Source organism: Monodon monoceros, unplaced genomic scaffold (genome assembly GCF_005190385.1).
Source record: "Monodon monoceros isolate NGI ecotype Baffin Bay Population unplaced genomic scaffold, NGI_Narwhal_1 Super_Scaffold_20, whole genome shotgun sequence".
Taxonomy (NCBI): Eukaryota; Metazoa; Chordata; class Mammalia; order Artiodactyla; family Monodontidae; genus Monodon; species Monodon monoceros.
The window spans coordinates 107,168,410-107,185,542 of record NW_021703777.1 but is presented as its reverse complement, the minus strand read 5'-3'; the positions used below and the strand labels follow the sequence as shown (position 1 = coordinate 107,185,542).

The 17,133-nt window shown below is 40.4% G+C and overlaps 1 protein-coding gene across 1 annotated transcript in view; it reads right to left on the bottom strand.

Moving 5' to 3' along the window:
- Window positions 1-17,133, bottom strand: part of MCUB (mitochondrial calcium uniporter dominant negative beta subunit) — an 89,135-nt gene that overhangs the window by 10,153 nt on the left and 61,849 nt on the right. The window contains 3 exon segments of the mRNA XM_029235314.1: window positions 5,182-5,286; window positions 9,292-9,462; window positions 9,981-10,056. Of these exon segments, the coding sequence (XP_029091147.1) occupies window positions 5,182-5,286; window positions 9,292-9,462; window positions 9,981-10,056 (352 nt within the window).

Below are 17,133 nucleotides of genomic sequence, written 5' to 3'. Positions count from 1 at the left end.
ACAGACTGAAAGTGAGGGGATGGAAAAAGATATTCCATGCAAATGGAAATCAAAAGAAAGCTGGAGTAGCAATACTCATATCAGATAAAATGGCCTTAAAATAAGGAATGTTACAAGAGACAAGGAAGGCCACTACATAATGATCAAGGGATCAATCCAAGAAGAAGATATACCAACTGTAAATATATATGCACCCAACATAGGAGCACCTCAATACATAAGGTAACTGCTAACAGCTATAAAAGAGGATATCGAAAGTAACACAAAAATAGTGGGGGACTTTAACACCTCACTTACACCAATGGACAGATCATCCAAACAGAAAATTAATAAGGAAACACAAGCTTTAAATGACACAATAGACCAGATAGATTTAATTGAGATTTATAGGACATTCCATCCAGAAACAGCAGATTACACTTTCTTCTCAAGTGCACATGGAACATTCTCCAGGAGAGATCACACCTTGGGTCACAAATCAAGCCTCAGTAAATTTAAGAAAACTGAAATCATATCAGGCATCTTTTCTGACCACAACACTATGAGATTAGAAATCAATTACAGGGAAAAAAACGTAGAAGCACAAACACATGGAGGCTAAACAATACGTTACTAAATAACCAAGAAATCACTGAATAAATCAAAGAGGAAATCAAAAAATACCTAGAGACAAATGACAATGAAAACATGATGATCCAAAACCTGTGGGATGCAGCAAAAGCAGTACTAAGAGGGAAGTTTATAGCAGTACAATCCTACCTCAAGAAACAACAAACATCTCAAATAAACAACCTAACTTTAGACCTAAAGGAACTAGAGAAAGAAGAACAAACAAAACCCAAAGTTAGCAGAAGGAAAGAAATCCTAAAGATCAGAGCAGAAATAAATGAAATAGAAACAAAGAAGACAATAGCAAAGATCAATAAAACTAAAAGCTGGTTCTTTGAGAAGATAAACAAAATTGATAAACCTTTAGCCAGACTCATCAAGAAAAAGAGGCACAGGACTCAAATAAATAAAATTAGAAATGAAAAAGAAGTTACAACAGACACCACAGAAATACAAAGAATCCTAAGAGACTACTACAAGCAACTCTATGCCAATAAAATGGACAATCTGGAAGAAATGGACAAATTCTTAGAAAGGTATAACCTTCCAAGAATGAACCAGGAAGAAATAGAAAATAAGAACAGACCAATCACAAGTAATGAAATTGAAACTGTGATTAAAAGTCTTCCAGCAAACAAAAGCCCAGGACCAGATGGCTTCACAGGTGAATTCTATCAAACATTTAGAGAAGAGCTAACACCCATCCTTCTCAAACTCTTGCAAAAAATTCCAGAGGAAGGAACACTCCCAAACGCATTCTATGAGACCACCATCACCCTGATACCAAAACCAGACAAAGATACTACAAAAAAACATAATTACAGACCAATATCACTGATGAATATAGATGCAAGAATCCTCAACAAAATAGTAGCAAACAGAATCCAACAACACATTAAAAGGATCACACACCATGATCAAGTGGGATTTATCCCAGGGATGCAAGGATTCTTCATTATATGCAAATCAATCAATGTGATACACCATATTAACAAATTGAAGAATAAAAACCATACGATCATCTCAACAGATGCAGAAAAAACTTTCGACACAATTCAACACCCATTTATGATAAAAACTCTTCAGAAAGTGGGCAGAGAGGGAACCTACCTCAACATAATAAAGGCCATATACGACAAACCCACAGCAAACATCATTCTCAATGGTGAAAAACTGAAAGCATTTCCTCTAAGATCAGGAACAAGACAAGGATGTCCACTCTCACCACTAGTATTCAACATAGTTATGGAAGTCCTAGCCATGGCAATCAGAGAAGAAAAAGAAATAAAAGGAATACAAATTGGAAGAGAAGAAGTAAAACTGTCACTGTCTGCAGATGACATGATACTATACATAGAGAATCCTAAAGATGCTACCAGAAAACTACTAGAGCTAATCAATGAATCTGGTAAAGTTGCAGGATATAAAATTAATGCACAGAAATCTCTTGCATTCCTATACACTAATGATGAAAAATCTGAAAGAGAAATTATGGAAACACTCCCATTTACCACTGCAACAAAAAGAATAAAATACTTAGGAATAAACCTACCTAGGGAGACAAAAGACCTCTAGGCAGAAAACTATAAGACACTGATGAAAGAAATTAAAGATGATACCAACAGATGGAGAGATATACCATGTTCTTGGATTGGAAGAATCAACATTGTGAAAATGACTATACTACCCAAAGCAATCTACAGATTCAATGCAATCGCTATCAAATTACCAATGGCATTTTTTTTACAGCACTAGAACAAAAAATCTTAAAATTTCTATGGAGACACAAAAGACCCCGAATAGCCAAAGCAGTCTTGAGGGAAAAAACGGAGCTGGAGGAATCAGAGTTCCTGACTTCAGTCTATACTACAAAGCTACAGTAATCAAGACAATATGGTGCTGGCAGAAAAACAGAAATACAGGTCAATGGAACAAGATAGAAAGCCCAGAGATAAACCCACGCACCTATGGTCAACTAATCTATGACAAAGGAGGCAAGGATATACAATGGAGAAAAGACAGTCTCTTCAATAAGTCGTGCTGCGAAAACTGGATAGCTACATGTAAAAGAATAAAATTAGAACCCTCCCTAACACCATACACAAAAATAAACTCAAAATGGATTAGAGACCTACATGTAAGACAGGACACTATAAAACTCTCAGAGGAAAACATAGGAAGAACACTCTGACATAAATCACAGCAAGATCTTTTTTGATCCACCTCCTAGAGTAATAGAAATAAAAACAAAAATAAACAAATGGGACCTAATGAAACTTAGAAGCTTTTGCAAAGCAAAGGAAACTACAAACAAGACGAAAAGGCAACCCACAGAATGGGAGAAAATATTTGCAAATGAATCAATGGACAAAGGATTGATCCCCAAAATATATAAACAGCTCATGCACCTCAATATTAAAAAAACAAACAACCCAATCCAAAAATGGGCAGAAGACCTAAATAGACATTTCTCCAAAGAAGACATACAGATGGCCAAGAGGCACATGAAAAGCTGCACAACACCACTGATTATTAGAGAAATGCAAATCAAAACTATAGTGAGGTATCACCTCACATCTTAGAATGGACATCTTCAGAAAATCTACAAACAACAAATGCTGGAAAGGGTGTGGAGAAAAGGGAACCGTCTTGCACTGTTGGTGGGAATGTAAATTGATACAGCCACTATACAGAACAGTATGGTGGTTCCTTAAAAAACTAAAAAGAGAATTACCATATGACCCAGCAATCCCCCTACTGGGCATATACCCAGAGAAAACCACAATTCAAAAAGACACATGCACCCCAATGTTCACTATTTACAATAGCCAGGTCATGGAAGCAACCTAAATGCCCATCAACAGACGAATGGATAAAGAAGATGTGGTACATATATACCATAGAATATTACTCACCATAAAAGGGAACGATATTGGGTCATTTGTAGAGATATGGATGAATCTAGAGACCATCATACAGAGTGAAGTAAGTCAGAAAGAGAAAAACAAATATCGTATATTAATGCATATATGTGGAATCTAGAAAAATGGTACAGATGAACCGGTTTTCAGGGCAGAAATTGAGCCACAGATGTAGAGAACAAACGTATGGACACCAAGGGGGGAAGCGGCTGGGCGGGGGATGGTGGTGGTGGGATGAATTGGGAGATTGGGATTGACATATATACACTAATATGTATAAAATGGATAACTAATATGAACCTGCTGTATAAAAAAATAAAATTCAAAAATTCAAAAAAAAAAGATAAAAATGGAACGTTTTCATTACGTTTCAGTACAGAATCACATGTGGAAATACGGTCAAGAAGGTTTTTTTCGCTTAACTTATGTGGAACCCAAACATGAAAGCGATTAACGTAACCAAGATGGTGCAGATTATTTTAAACACTTGATTTGGATATTTTGAGTATGTTGGCTATCTCCCGAGTGGTATAACGTTGACTGTTCTCAATTATTGCTTCAATTTGATAACTATCAACTTCAACTGGTCTACCCAACCATGGAGCATTGTCCAGAGAGAAATCTCCAGCACGAAACTTCACAAACCACTTTTCACATGTTCGATCAGTCACAGCACTTCTCCATACACTGCACAAATCTTTTTTTGCGTTTTTACCTTTCTTGAAATAATAAAGCATAATATGCTGAAAATGTTGCTTTTTTCCTTCCATCTTCCATATTAAAATGGCTACACAAAAATTCACCAATTTTTTTTTTTTTTTTTTTTTTTTTGCGGTACGCGGGCCTCTCACTGTTGTGGCCTCTCCCGTTGCGGAGCACAGGCTCCGGACGCGCAGGCTCAGCGGCCATGGCTCACGGGCCCAGCCGCTCCGCGGCATGTGGGATCTTCCCGGACCGGGGCACGAACCCGCGTCCCCTGCATCGGCAGGTGGACTCTCAACCACTGCACCACCAGGGAAGCCCAAATTCACCAATTTTAATAAGTCTTTTTTTAAATGCATGCTGATATGACAGCTGTCACAATACAATCTAACAACATTGTTTTGAATGAATGAAAGACAGCTAAGTGCTACTAGAGCCATCGAACGGAAAAAACCAAACAAACGTTTTGGCCCAGACAACAGAAAATGTTCCACTCCAGCGCTTGATAGTGGGGGAGACTGTGGGGAAGGGGTGGAGCTCATGGGAACTCTCTGCTCTCTGCTCCACCACGCTGTGAACCTGAAACTGGCCTAGAAAAAAGAAAACCTACTTAAAAAAAAAAAAAAAAAGTGAAAACCTGTACAACGGTATACGCTTGAGTTCCTGATTTTCAGGTCCACTTCTTCTTAACCCAGTAATGTCAGATTAAGCATTCAAGATCCTAAAATGAAGCCTTAAAAGTCTAAAAAGAGTATATGAGCCTAAAAGCTCTGACAGACGACTTCTACCAATCATTTCTACCCTTGCTAGAAAAGCTTAAACATTGGCTATCCAAAGCCTTCTTGGTCATTTGGTTAACTAAAACAAATTCTTAGGATAAGGCTGCTCCCTGAAAAAGGCCCACAGCGAAAGGGAAGTGTTAAGATACTTGCATAGCTGTGTTTCTTACCTTTCTTAGGGCACTGTACATCGTATGTGATTTTATTAATGACAAGTCTAAAATCATTCATTAGCAAGATTTCCATCAAGGTTGAAGCTGCAATTTCACTGCCATCTGAAAATGCAAAAATAAGTCCTTGTTTTACAACAGTAAGAACCATGTTTCAACATATGGAAAAACACTTGCTAATCCAGGTCTCTACAATACAGTAGTGGACATCTGTCTATTCTGGGGGGGGGGGGCTTTCCCATACCCGATACTGTTCCCACCGGGAGGGAATCCTCTCTTGCTGCTCTAGTGCTCATTACAGTGGACCAAGAAGAGCAGGCAGGCACCCCGTCTCCCACTCTGTCGGCGGCGCTGGGACCCAGGCTGACGTCCCTCGTGGGACTGTACCTGCGGACGGTCATGCAAGGCCAGAGCAGTGCAGGTGGCGGCGGAGGGGCTGAGGGTGTCGGCAGCAAAGCCCATCAGGCCGTTCCCAGCCTAACCTCTCTACTCACGTCCTTCTTCAGCTCCTACCCTCTTCTTTTTATTTTTTTAAATTTATTTATTTTTGGCTGCGTTGTGTCTTCGTTGCTGCGCGCGGGCTTTCTCTAGTTGCGGCGAGCGGGGGCTACTCTTCGTTGCGGTGCGCGGGCTTCTCATTGTCGTGGCTTCTCTTGTTGTGGAGCACGGGCTCTAGGAGCATGGGCTTCAGTAGTTGTGGCACGTGGGCTCAGTAGTTGTGGCTCACGGGCTCTAGAGTGCGGGCTCAGTAGTTGTGGCGCACGGGCTTAGTTGCTCCATGTGGGATCTTCCCGGACCGGGGCTCGAACCCACGTCCCCTGCATTGGCAGGCGGATTCCTAACCGCTGCGCCGCCAGGGAAACCCTCCTGCCCTCTTCTGGGCCTGGCTTTCTTTCAGTTCCAGTCAGAGAGCCTGCTGACACACACCCGTGCTTAGTCAGAGCCCATTTCGGCGGCTTGCAGCCAAACGCGCCTAACCGCTCTGTGGAGGCATGCGGGCAGGAACGTTTGTGGAAGCCCGCCTCTCTCTTACTTTTAGCCGCTAAGGGGGAGTGATGTGCGTTGACTGAAACTTGGTAGCACCGCAACCACCGCCACACAGGGCTCCCTCCCTTTCTAGCCGAGCTAAGACCACAAGAGGCAAAACTGCAAGTGGCTGGGGGTGGCAGGGAGAGCGACAAACATAGCTGAGCCGAAGGAGTAAATCTGCACTTGTGCGGTGTATTTCCTAGAGGTGGAGAGATTCTAATAGTGATTTCAAATATCCCAGGAACAGTTCAGAAAAAAAATCTCTAGGAGAATGTCAGAGTCAGCGTGCTTTGCACAGCCTCTTATATAGCCTAGCTTTTGCTGTTACATTTTTGAACTTTCATGTAACCCAGGTGTTAAGATTCAAACTCACTGAACAGTAAGCAAAAAACTGGCGCTGGCAGGGATTTCTATCATTCTTCTTTCGGAACGGTCTACATATAATTACGTGATACAGAGTCCAGGATGTATATTTTCGCCTGGCCTGGCATCGCTTGGCTGCATTCAACCGTATATGCATGACAACAGTAATACTGCTAGTAAAATCAGGGAGAACCTGCTTGCCTGCCTCCTGTCTGGCTCTCAGCAGTTCTTTTGTTCAGAAGGCAGCAAGTCAAGTCTGCACCTGGGGCTGTTCCTAGAATTTGGCTGTTTGGGTTCCCGTTCATCAGCCGGGGTGAGATCATCTTCCCAGGAATTGCCAAATAACTCAGCCCACACTGTGGGCAAAACTGTGACAAGCTTAGAACACTCTTTTCAAGCCCAAATTAAATGCAGGCAAATTCCACCCACAGAGCCTCTTTTTAAAAAGATCAGCAACACACCAAATCCTTGTATCTGACTTTGCAAGTGTCATTTAAAAATTTACATTTAAATGACTTCACACCTGCTCCTTAAAATATTATTATAAAAAGAAATCAACTGAGTATGATTTCTCAGTTGAAGTACTACATTATCCTTTATGCTATTATAGGAACAGCAAGAGATTGATGTGAAACACTTTTAAGGAGGTAACGATACAGTGATGAATTTTTCACCTATTCTTGGGCAAGTACTGATATGAACCCCAACACAGCTTTTTCACTCAGTCCAAAGAGCCCCTTTACTCTTATGATTTCTAGGGTTTTTCTCTGTGTTTTATGTTTCAAAGCTACTCAAATTATTTTTTTAGAAACAAGCAGGGTACACATCAATGTTTTTACCTAATTTCAGGCAAGCACTGTGCTCAGTGCCCTTCTGAGTTCTGGGTTTGCACTTCCCTGCTCTGAGGAAGGCAGGCCCTGACCTGCAGGGAAGGCCCAGGGGTTTCAGTGTTCCTGTGACTGGGGGGCGGGAATGTCGGTCCAGTCAGGGATGAAGTATTAGGCCACTGTGGTCACGGGACTAAAACCTTCTTTCTCTGATCCTGGTTTTAGCAGGAGGAAACTCCCCTTCCGGTTAAATCCAAAGTCCTTACAATAACCTACAACAAGGCTTTCCCTAACCTGCCCTTCCCCTCCTACTTGGACCCAGCTCCCTCCCTTTTCAGTTGAGGGTGGAGTTAGCTCCCACCTCAGGGCCTCTGCCTGGAGAGCTCTCTCCCCATATACAACTTCTCTCATCTCTTCCCGGTCTCCATCTACATCTTCTCTCACCTCTTCCCGGTCTTCACCCAAATGTGACCTGAGTGAGCACCTCCCACCAACACACACAACTCCCACCCCCCATCACTCTGCTTTATTTTTGACTGTAACACTAATTATTGTAACATATTATATATTTTATTTCTTTACCTTGTTTCTTTCTCCTCTTAAAATGTAAGCTCCCTAAGAACAGGAGTTTTAATCTCTGTTGCTCTTTGCTCTATCTCTAGCATCTAGAACAGTGCCTGGCATATGTTACTGCAAAAAAATTAATACACAGAAACCTCAATTAAATAGATTCCAGAGACCAGAAGGGGGAGCTCTCACACCCTGTGAGGACAGCAGAGCCCAACCGGAAGAAGAAAGACTCCTCTTCTTTCCCAGCAAGGACTCAGCCAATGAAAAGCCATGGACTGTTTGTTTACTATAGCCCTACTCACTTCCTTTTCCTCTATAAAAGTGGTCTCCTTCCCTTGTCCTGCAAGTCCTCACATGTGGCTCACCATGGTTGCAGACCCTGAATTGCAATTCTCTGCTGATCTGCAATAAATCCATCTTTGCTGGAGAAATATCTGGCAGTCGCTTTGTTTCAGGTTGACATTTGTTAGGTGCTCAATATTTGTTGAGTAAATAAATTGTTTAATCTCTATTTTTCCAACTTCCATGTCTACCTCTTAATTGGTTCTGAACTTGGATAGGGAAGAAGAATGTTAATTTCCTTTTCAAAACTGCAATATTAATCATTAACTTTTAAATAAGTTTATTCTAAGTATGTAATACTACAATAAAATAACAGTGCAAATTTATTCACTTATTTATAGTAGCCTCTGTACATTGGACTGTGGTAAAGATTTCTTTATTCTCTTTTAGGGGCAGGAGGACGTCCTTTTATGTCCTCAGACCATGAAAACATAAAAGCTATATCCTAAATTTTAAATGTCTATGTGATTAACCACCTCTGCTGGTATTAAACTATATACACACACACACACACACACACACACACACACACACACACACACCTTCCTGAGAACTAATTCGTCAAAAAACACGCTAGACTATAACTGCTTTATAGCAAAGGTTAATGAACTATTTGTGTATTTTAGTTATTCACTGGCTATTTCAATCATTGAGCCTGCATTTCATTTTCTAATTATTCAAATTTCTTACAGAAAATTAGACACTAATGACTGTGTCATTAAAATTTTCTCAGAGAAAAATCTGGGGGCTAAGTTTATGAAATAAGTAACCAAAACATGCATAAACTTATTCCATTTCTTTTTTATTCAATAGGGTTAATTTTTTTTTATATTACTGATGTTCAAAAGTGAAGGACTCAGGAACTGCCAACCATTTATTATATAATGAATTAAAGAATCAAGTTTCTAGAAAAGTAAAGAACCAAAACAAAGGTTCAGAAGAAGAGAAAAAGACAAAGTTGAAGAAAACATATATATACCTGCTGTGAAGATGGCAGCCGTTTTGATACCTTTATCTTCATTTTGTAGGTCCTGAAGGAATGAACCAACCGTTGATAACATTGGTTTGACTACAAACTGACAGCGCTCTTTTCTGGACGGCAAAGTAAGTGTTATCAAGGGAAGGCCATGTTTATAATTAATTGTGATTTCTGTTAAGAAAAAAAAAGATGGTAATAGAGGATGGATAACATTTCCTTTAAAAATAACTGTTAAAACTATTATTAAAAGATTATTAACTACAAAAATTCTACAAGGGATGCCTAAATATAGAATTCATAACCCTCTGAATGCCTATAATCATTTACATCACGCCTACAGTGCCTTCTTTATACTAGTTTACATATTCCCCACCATTCTATAACATTTTATTAAGCATGTATCACACTTTATTATAATTATCTGCCTAGAGTCTTCCCAGGTAAAAATTTATTGAGGGCAGAAACTGCTTCTAAGTCATCTGTAACTCCTTTGATTGTTGGAGTGGGAGTTTGCCAAAAGACATCAGAGATCTTATGGGAGCAGAAAAGGAAGGAACTGAACTCCGAGGTGGGGTGGGAGGGGCAATACAAGAAAAGTCTGTTTTGCTCAAAACTCACACTTCTCACTTTATTTGGAAGACTGGAAATAAATTAGCATGGGGAATCAAAGAAGTGATAAGAAAACTTACCGTCAGATGGCACCACTGTACCATAAAGATTTGACTGATACAATTTCAGATTTCGACACAGTTTCACACACAAAACCTGTAGGAAAAAAATGATTTTTTTTTCTTTTAGGAAAAGTGGGAAAGCTGAAATAAGTGTCTGTACTTGAAGACTGTTTTAACGGTGTATGGCAAGCATGACGAAAACTTCAGCGTCCCACACATACCCAGGTAAGCCCTTAGAGAAGCTCACTAGACCTTTCTGACTGTGTTGTCCCATATGGGAGCCACTAGTCACATGCAGCCATTTAAAGTTAAATCAATTAAAATTAAATAACACTAAAAATTCAGTTTCTCACAGTCAGTCACCTTTGCCACATTTCAACTGCTCTATAGCTTGGGTCTAGTAGCTACCGTATTGGACAGCACAGAAATAGATCATTTCCATCATCACAGAAAGTTCTACTGGACGGCACTGCTGGGTCTAGAACATCTGAATGGCTACCTTACTATGGGATGTATTTTTAGGGTTTGTATTGGTGGGTTTTTAAAAATTAATTAATTAATTTTTTTTTTGGGCTGTGTTGGGTCTTTGCTGCTGCGCACGGGCTTTGTCTAGTTGTGGCAAGCAGGGGCTACTCTTCGTTGCGGTGCGCGGGCTTCTTGTTGCGGAGCACGGGCTCTAGGCGCACAGGCTCAGTAGTTGTGGCTTGCAGGCTCTAGAGCGTAGGCTCAGTAGTTGTGGCGCACGGGCTTAAGTTGCTCCATGGCATGTGGGATCTTCCCGGACCAGGGCTCGAACCCATGTCCCCTGCACTGGCAGGCGGATTCTTAACCACTGCTCCACCAGAGAAGCCCTGTATTAATCATGGCAGTGGTGACAAAGACTCCCTCCTCAACCAAACTTTAGTCAGTGTCCTCTAAGCCTGACTAAGCCCCATCCTTGTGCATGTCCTCCAGGAGGCCAGCTTTAGCAAGAATGTTGTTGAGTTAGTTTAGCCAGAACTCCCCAACCCTCAGTGTCTGATCAAATTCCTCATCCTCCACTATTCCCCAGGTATTATCTGATCACCCTAGTCTGTCTTCAACAAGAATCCTGCTAGGTCAGGTGAGCAAAGAATTACTCCATCCTCTTAGTATTCCCATCCACTGCCCCTCCAACTCTGTTCGTTGGATATAAATCCCCACTGTTCCCAGTTGTGAAAGGGATGAGCCCAATCTCTCTCCCCTATTACAAAACCCCACTGTAGCAGTCCCCCAGAATAAAGTCTACCTTACATTCCTTAACAAGTGTCATGAATAACTTCTTCTTTAACAGTGGTTTGGTGTGTATCCTTCCAAACTTTTTTCCATATACTGCCACCTTTACACGTTGAGTTAAAATTTATGCTAGAGTTTATATAATGCTAAAGACAGTTTATAAGTCAAATTCCTAGATGCCAAAGATGATAATTCCTGCTCATAAAGTACTTACCATTTAATGTGCTGATGAAGTTTCTCTACTACTATTATCATTTTAGAGGCAATCACTTGACAATCAGGAAATGTTGAAAGAAGGCGGAGTGGCCAGGGAAGAATATTAAAGCTTTCTCAAGCTTTTGCATACCTAAGAATCACCTGGCTACTACAATACTGTCCACTGCTAAATAGACAGGGCTTGTTAAAAACACAGCTTCCTGGACTCCACCTTTACTAGATTTTTGATCTAGTAAGTCTGAGGTAGGGGTATGAGAATTTGCATTTTTAATAAGCCCCAGGGTTATACTGAAGTTACAGGTGTGAAGGTCACCCTTTTGAGTAGCTGGGTTCTAGCAGACCCTCTGAGGCCTTCAGGGCACTATTTCAAATCTTCTGCATAGAATCACTTTGAACTCTAAATTTTACTGCTGGGACAAGGGTTACTGCCTTCAAATGATATTCAGTATCAGGTCAAAAGGTGACTCAGGCTTCTCTTTTATCACATCTTTTTCCTAAATACAATTCTAATCACTTCACACGCTGCTTAAAACCCCAGGGACTTCAACAGGTTATATAAAGTAGAAAGAACAGTGACCCCGGAGTTCTAAACTCAGTTTAGCCACTTAATAGCTGGAGATCACAGATAAGTCACAGGACTGTGCTTTTGTTCTCTGAAGGGTTAGGTGGGGATAACAACATCTATCTTGCAGAGCAGATATAAAAATTAAACAAACAAAGCGTCAAGCAAGTATAAGGTAGGGTCTATGCGCCTCACATGAGCAGTATAGGCCACCTCCCCTCCACAGCTCCACCACTTACTGTTCTCTTACGGCAGGAGCTTAGGCCCCAGGCAGACGAGCTGTGTGCTACCGATGTATTAAAGTCTCGCCTTCTTTATCCACTTCTGCTTAACAAACCCTGTCATTCCCTCCAGGCCCAGCTCAAAGGCCATTTCCTAAGTCTTCCTGCAGAGTCATGATGGTTGAGTGCGAAGGGCACACAGGCTTTGCTATCAGAACCAAGCTGGAATTCCAGCTTCAAGACATACCAGCTGCCATGATCTTTGACAGGCAGAGGGTTCGGGAAGAAACGGGTTGTGAGAAAAAGAAGGGGACGAGTTCGGCAGAAAGGAAAGTGAAAGGAAAGAATGTTCATTCCACATATATGTTCATTCCACATATAAGTGATATCATACGGTATTTGTCTTTCTCTTTCTGACTTACTTCACTTAGTATGATAATCTCTAGCTGTATCCATTGTTTCTGCAAACGGCATTATTTCATTTCTTATGGCTGAGTAGTATTCCACTGTGCATATGTACCACATCTTCTTTATCCATTCATCTGTTGATGGACATTTAGGTTGTTTCCATGTCTTGGCTATTGTGAATAGTGCTGCTATGAACATAGGGGTGCATGTATCTTTTTGACTTATAATTTCATCTGGATATATGCCCAGGAGTGGGATTGCTGGATCATATGGTAGTTCTATTTTTAGTTTTCTGAAGAACCTCCATACTGCTCTCCACAGTGGCTTTACCAACTTACATTCCCACCACCAGTGTAGGAGGGCTCCCTTTTCTCCACACCCTCTCCAGCGTTTATTATTTGTAGACTTTCTGATGATGGCCATTCTGACTGGTGTGAGGTGATACCTCATTGCAGTTTTGACTTGCATTTCTCGAATAACTAGTGATGTTAAGCATCTTTTCACGTGCCTCTTGGCCATCTGTATATCTTCTCTGGAGAAATGTCTGAGTAGTATTCCACTGTATGTATGTACCACATCCTTATCCATTCCTCTGTCGATGGGCACTCAGGCTGTTTCCATGTCTTGACTGTTGTACATAGTGCACAGCACGCTTTTTCAAGTTATCACATTCTAGTCCTGTTCACTGGTTTGAAGCCATTTTGGAACTACTTGTGAGCTGTAGGTAATTGACAGGTATGTCACTTTTGTCCAATCTGGCAGTGATGTAATTGACACCCCACACTAACCCAAACACTGGTTTTATCTCTACCTGCATTCATCTTAACATTTTTTTTCTCCATATAAATTTGTGCTGTTTTGATTTTTCCTTTTAACTGGATATTACATCTGCCTGGTTTCCTTCATATCATAAGAGTAAAATACATTCTTTGATGCGTGTTCATTCTTATAACTGTATGAGAGTCGTATTTTTACCTTTTCCCAAAAATTATCTGTTAATAGTCCAGTACAGAAGAAGTAACTAAGAGTTTGACTCTTTTTGGGTAGGACAGACTAAAGTAGCCCATGGCAAGATCAAGCCAAGCTTTCCAGTGATTTGATGACTTGATCTGTGATATCACCAATATCACAGCAACCTCCCCGGACAGGGACCTTAAGGTGGCACTTCAAGAACCCATTCTGAGCTCTGGCCACAAAAGCCCGGTTGGAGGCAATATAAAATTACTAGCCAGAAAGGGGTGAGTACAGAATGAAAAATAAACTCCTACTTAGAGTCTGTAATCCAGAATTTTACTATATGAGAAATTAAATGCTAAGAAGGAACCAACAAATTTATTTAGACGATTTCCCTTAATTCCACTTAGGGAAAATAAAAATAAGAGAGTCGTCCAAAACTGACTTTAACACAAATTATATTTAGAGTCTTCAAAGAGATAAAAAGGAGTATTAGCCTCCAGAAAATCAATAAGAAATTATGATACTAAACTGGTAGAAATAAAACAAAAATTAGTAACTTGGATCAACTAATTAGGGATTTCTAAGGCAAAAATGGAGAAAATCTATATACATGTAAAAAACCCAGCTTTAATGAACTAAATAAATTCTAGACTAGATAAAGTCAATAGAAAAGAAAACTAGTGAATTAGACAATATTTCACCCAGGTACAACACAGAAAGATACAGAAACTTTAAACCTTTAAAAATCAATCAATCTCATACACTGCTGGCAAGAATGTAAAATGGTACAACCATTCTGGAAAACCTTTAGCAGTTTTTTATAAAGCTAAACACGCACTTCCATGTGACACAGCAATACCACTCCTAGCTGTTTACCCAAGAGAAATGAAAACTTATCTTCATACAACTGTACAAACGCTATTTCATTTTGTCCCTGTAGAGAGCATACTCTCTGGCTGACTACTGTAGTTCCAGCACCTGGAATAGTATAGTACCTGACATACTATAGGGGCTCAATAAATACATGGTAAATGAATGTATGAATATCTTCAAGGTGCTAAGGGAAAATAACTATCAATCTAAAACATTATATTTAGGAACATTACTTAAGGTTGAAGGAAATGAAGAGATTTTCAGATGTACAGAGATCATAGTTTCTTTCCCACACATCTTTGCTAAGGAACCTCCTAGAGAGAAGGGAACTAAACCCAGATGCAGGAGAACACAGTTACAGGCTGAGTTGTGTCCCCAATTCCCCACCAAATTCATATGTCAGAGTCCTAATCCCCAAGACCTCAGAATGTGACTGTATTTTAAAGAGGTAATTAAGTTAAAATGAGGTCATGAGTGTGGGCGCTAATCCAATGTGACTGGTGTCCTTATAAAAAGAGGAGATTTGGACACAGACACGTGCGCACACAGAGGAAAACCCTGTGAGGACACAATGAGAAGGCAGCCGTCCACAAGCCAAGGAGAGAGGCCTCAGAAGAAACCAACCCTGCCAACACCTTTACCTCGGACTTCTGGCTTCCAGAATTGTGAGAAAGTCAGTCTGTTGTTTAAGCTACTGAATCTGAGGAACTCTTGTTATGGAAGCCCTAGGAAACTAATACGAAGCCAAAGCCGTAAAATATGTTGGTAAATTACTTGTTGTAAGAAATTTTAAACCATGTTTTGTGTTAAAATGAGTGGAAAGCTAAACAAGATTTGGCATATGCTCTAGTCAGTGGATTCTTAGAACCTGTGAAGACCCTCGTCACGTTCAGAGGAGGGCAAAGATGGTGAGAAACCTAAGACTTTGTTAGGAAAGTTATAATTGAGTATGTGTATATTAAACACTTAAAGGAAACCATTCAAAGTACAGTTTCTACAGTGGTAGAAAAGGAAAAAGGATAGAACAAGCTTTTTCAAGGAAAGTAGAAAAAAGAAGCAAAAAACCCTATAGAAACCAGAAAATTTTTCAAAAAGATGAAAAGAAATGTAATAAAAGCTCATTGTGGAAACTTGGAAAATAGAGAAAATGAGCATCCACAATTCCACCAACCCCTTACTTATGCCAGCCTTTCCATAGATATATATGCTCATATAATCATAGAGTTGAGAGCTGATCATTAATGTTTTATAAGCATTTTCTTACTTCATTAAAAACTTTCATAAACAAAATAATTTAAACTGCTCCATAGCCACTTATCCTACAGATGTAACAGAATTTATTATTTATATACCTATTGTTGGACATTTCCATTTTATATACCATTTCTACGAATTTTTTTTCTGTGTCAGAGAGGAATGCATGCTCATTTTAGAAAAATCTATAAATCACAGACTCACAAAAAGAAGAAAATAAAAGTCATCAATAAGGCCATCATCTAGAATTATCAGTTAACACTGACGTATACCTTCTAGTTTATTTTCTATGTATATTGTATTTCGCTTTCACCATTACAACTAAACCGATTCAAAACATCTTTGCACGTAAATCTGTTTGCATTTTTTAATATAAATTTATTTATTTATTTATTTTTATTTTTGGATGCATCAGGTCTTCGTTGCTGTGTGCAGGCTTTCTCTAGTTGCAGCGAGAGGAGGCTACTCTTCGTTGCAGCGTGCAGGCTTCTCATTGCGGTGGCTTCTCTTGTTGCAGAGCATGGGCTCTAGGCGCATGGGCTTCAGTAGTTGTGGCACGTGTGCTCAGTAGCTGTGGCTTGTGGACTCCAGAGCACAGGCTCAGTAGTTGTGGCGCACAGGCTTAGTTGCTCTGTGGCATGTGGGATCTTCCCGGACCAGGGCTCAAACCCGTGTCCCCTGTATTGGCAGGTGGATTCTTAACCACTGCACCACCAGGGAAGTTCTTTGTTTGCATTTTTTTTTCTTTAGGGTAGATTCCAGAATGACTGGATCATAAAGTAGTAATAGTTTTAGGATCCTGATAACGTATTATCAAACTTTGGGGGGAATATTTTCTTTCTTTCATGTTTTACTCAGTGGAACACCCAAATTATTCATCTGAACCCAAAGAGGCAAATCTTCATAAGATTCAGAATCAAACAATAACAGACCCGGTTGAGCATCCCTGGAGCAACAAACTTCCCCCTGGAGGCTCATCCTTAGACAGGCTTACCAGACATCTTCACTGGGACAGCCCGCAGGCACCTCAAGCTCAGTACCTCCTTAACAAAACTCTTTCTTGTTCCTCCATAGACCTGATCTTCTCCTTGATGGACTCACACCACTAATTACTAGTCATTAGATTAGAGGCGCAGATAACTAGAGAGTTATCCTAAGCAACTAATATTCCATAAAATAGCTGGTAGACCAGTAGTTACAACTGAACTGTCACTAGGGCCTACTGGTTTTTTTTGTTTTGTTTTGTTTTGTTTTTGTGGTACGCGGGCCTCTCACTTTTGTGGCCTCTCCCGTTGCGGAGCACAGGCTCCGGATGTGCAGGCTCAGCGGCCATGGCTTACGGGCCCAGCCGCTCCACGGCACGTGGGATCTTCCCGGACCGGGGCACGAACCCGTGTGCCCTGCATCGGCAGGCGGACTCTCAACC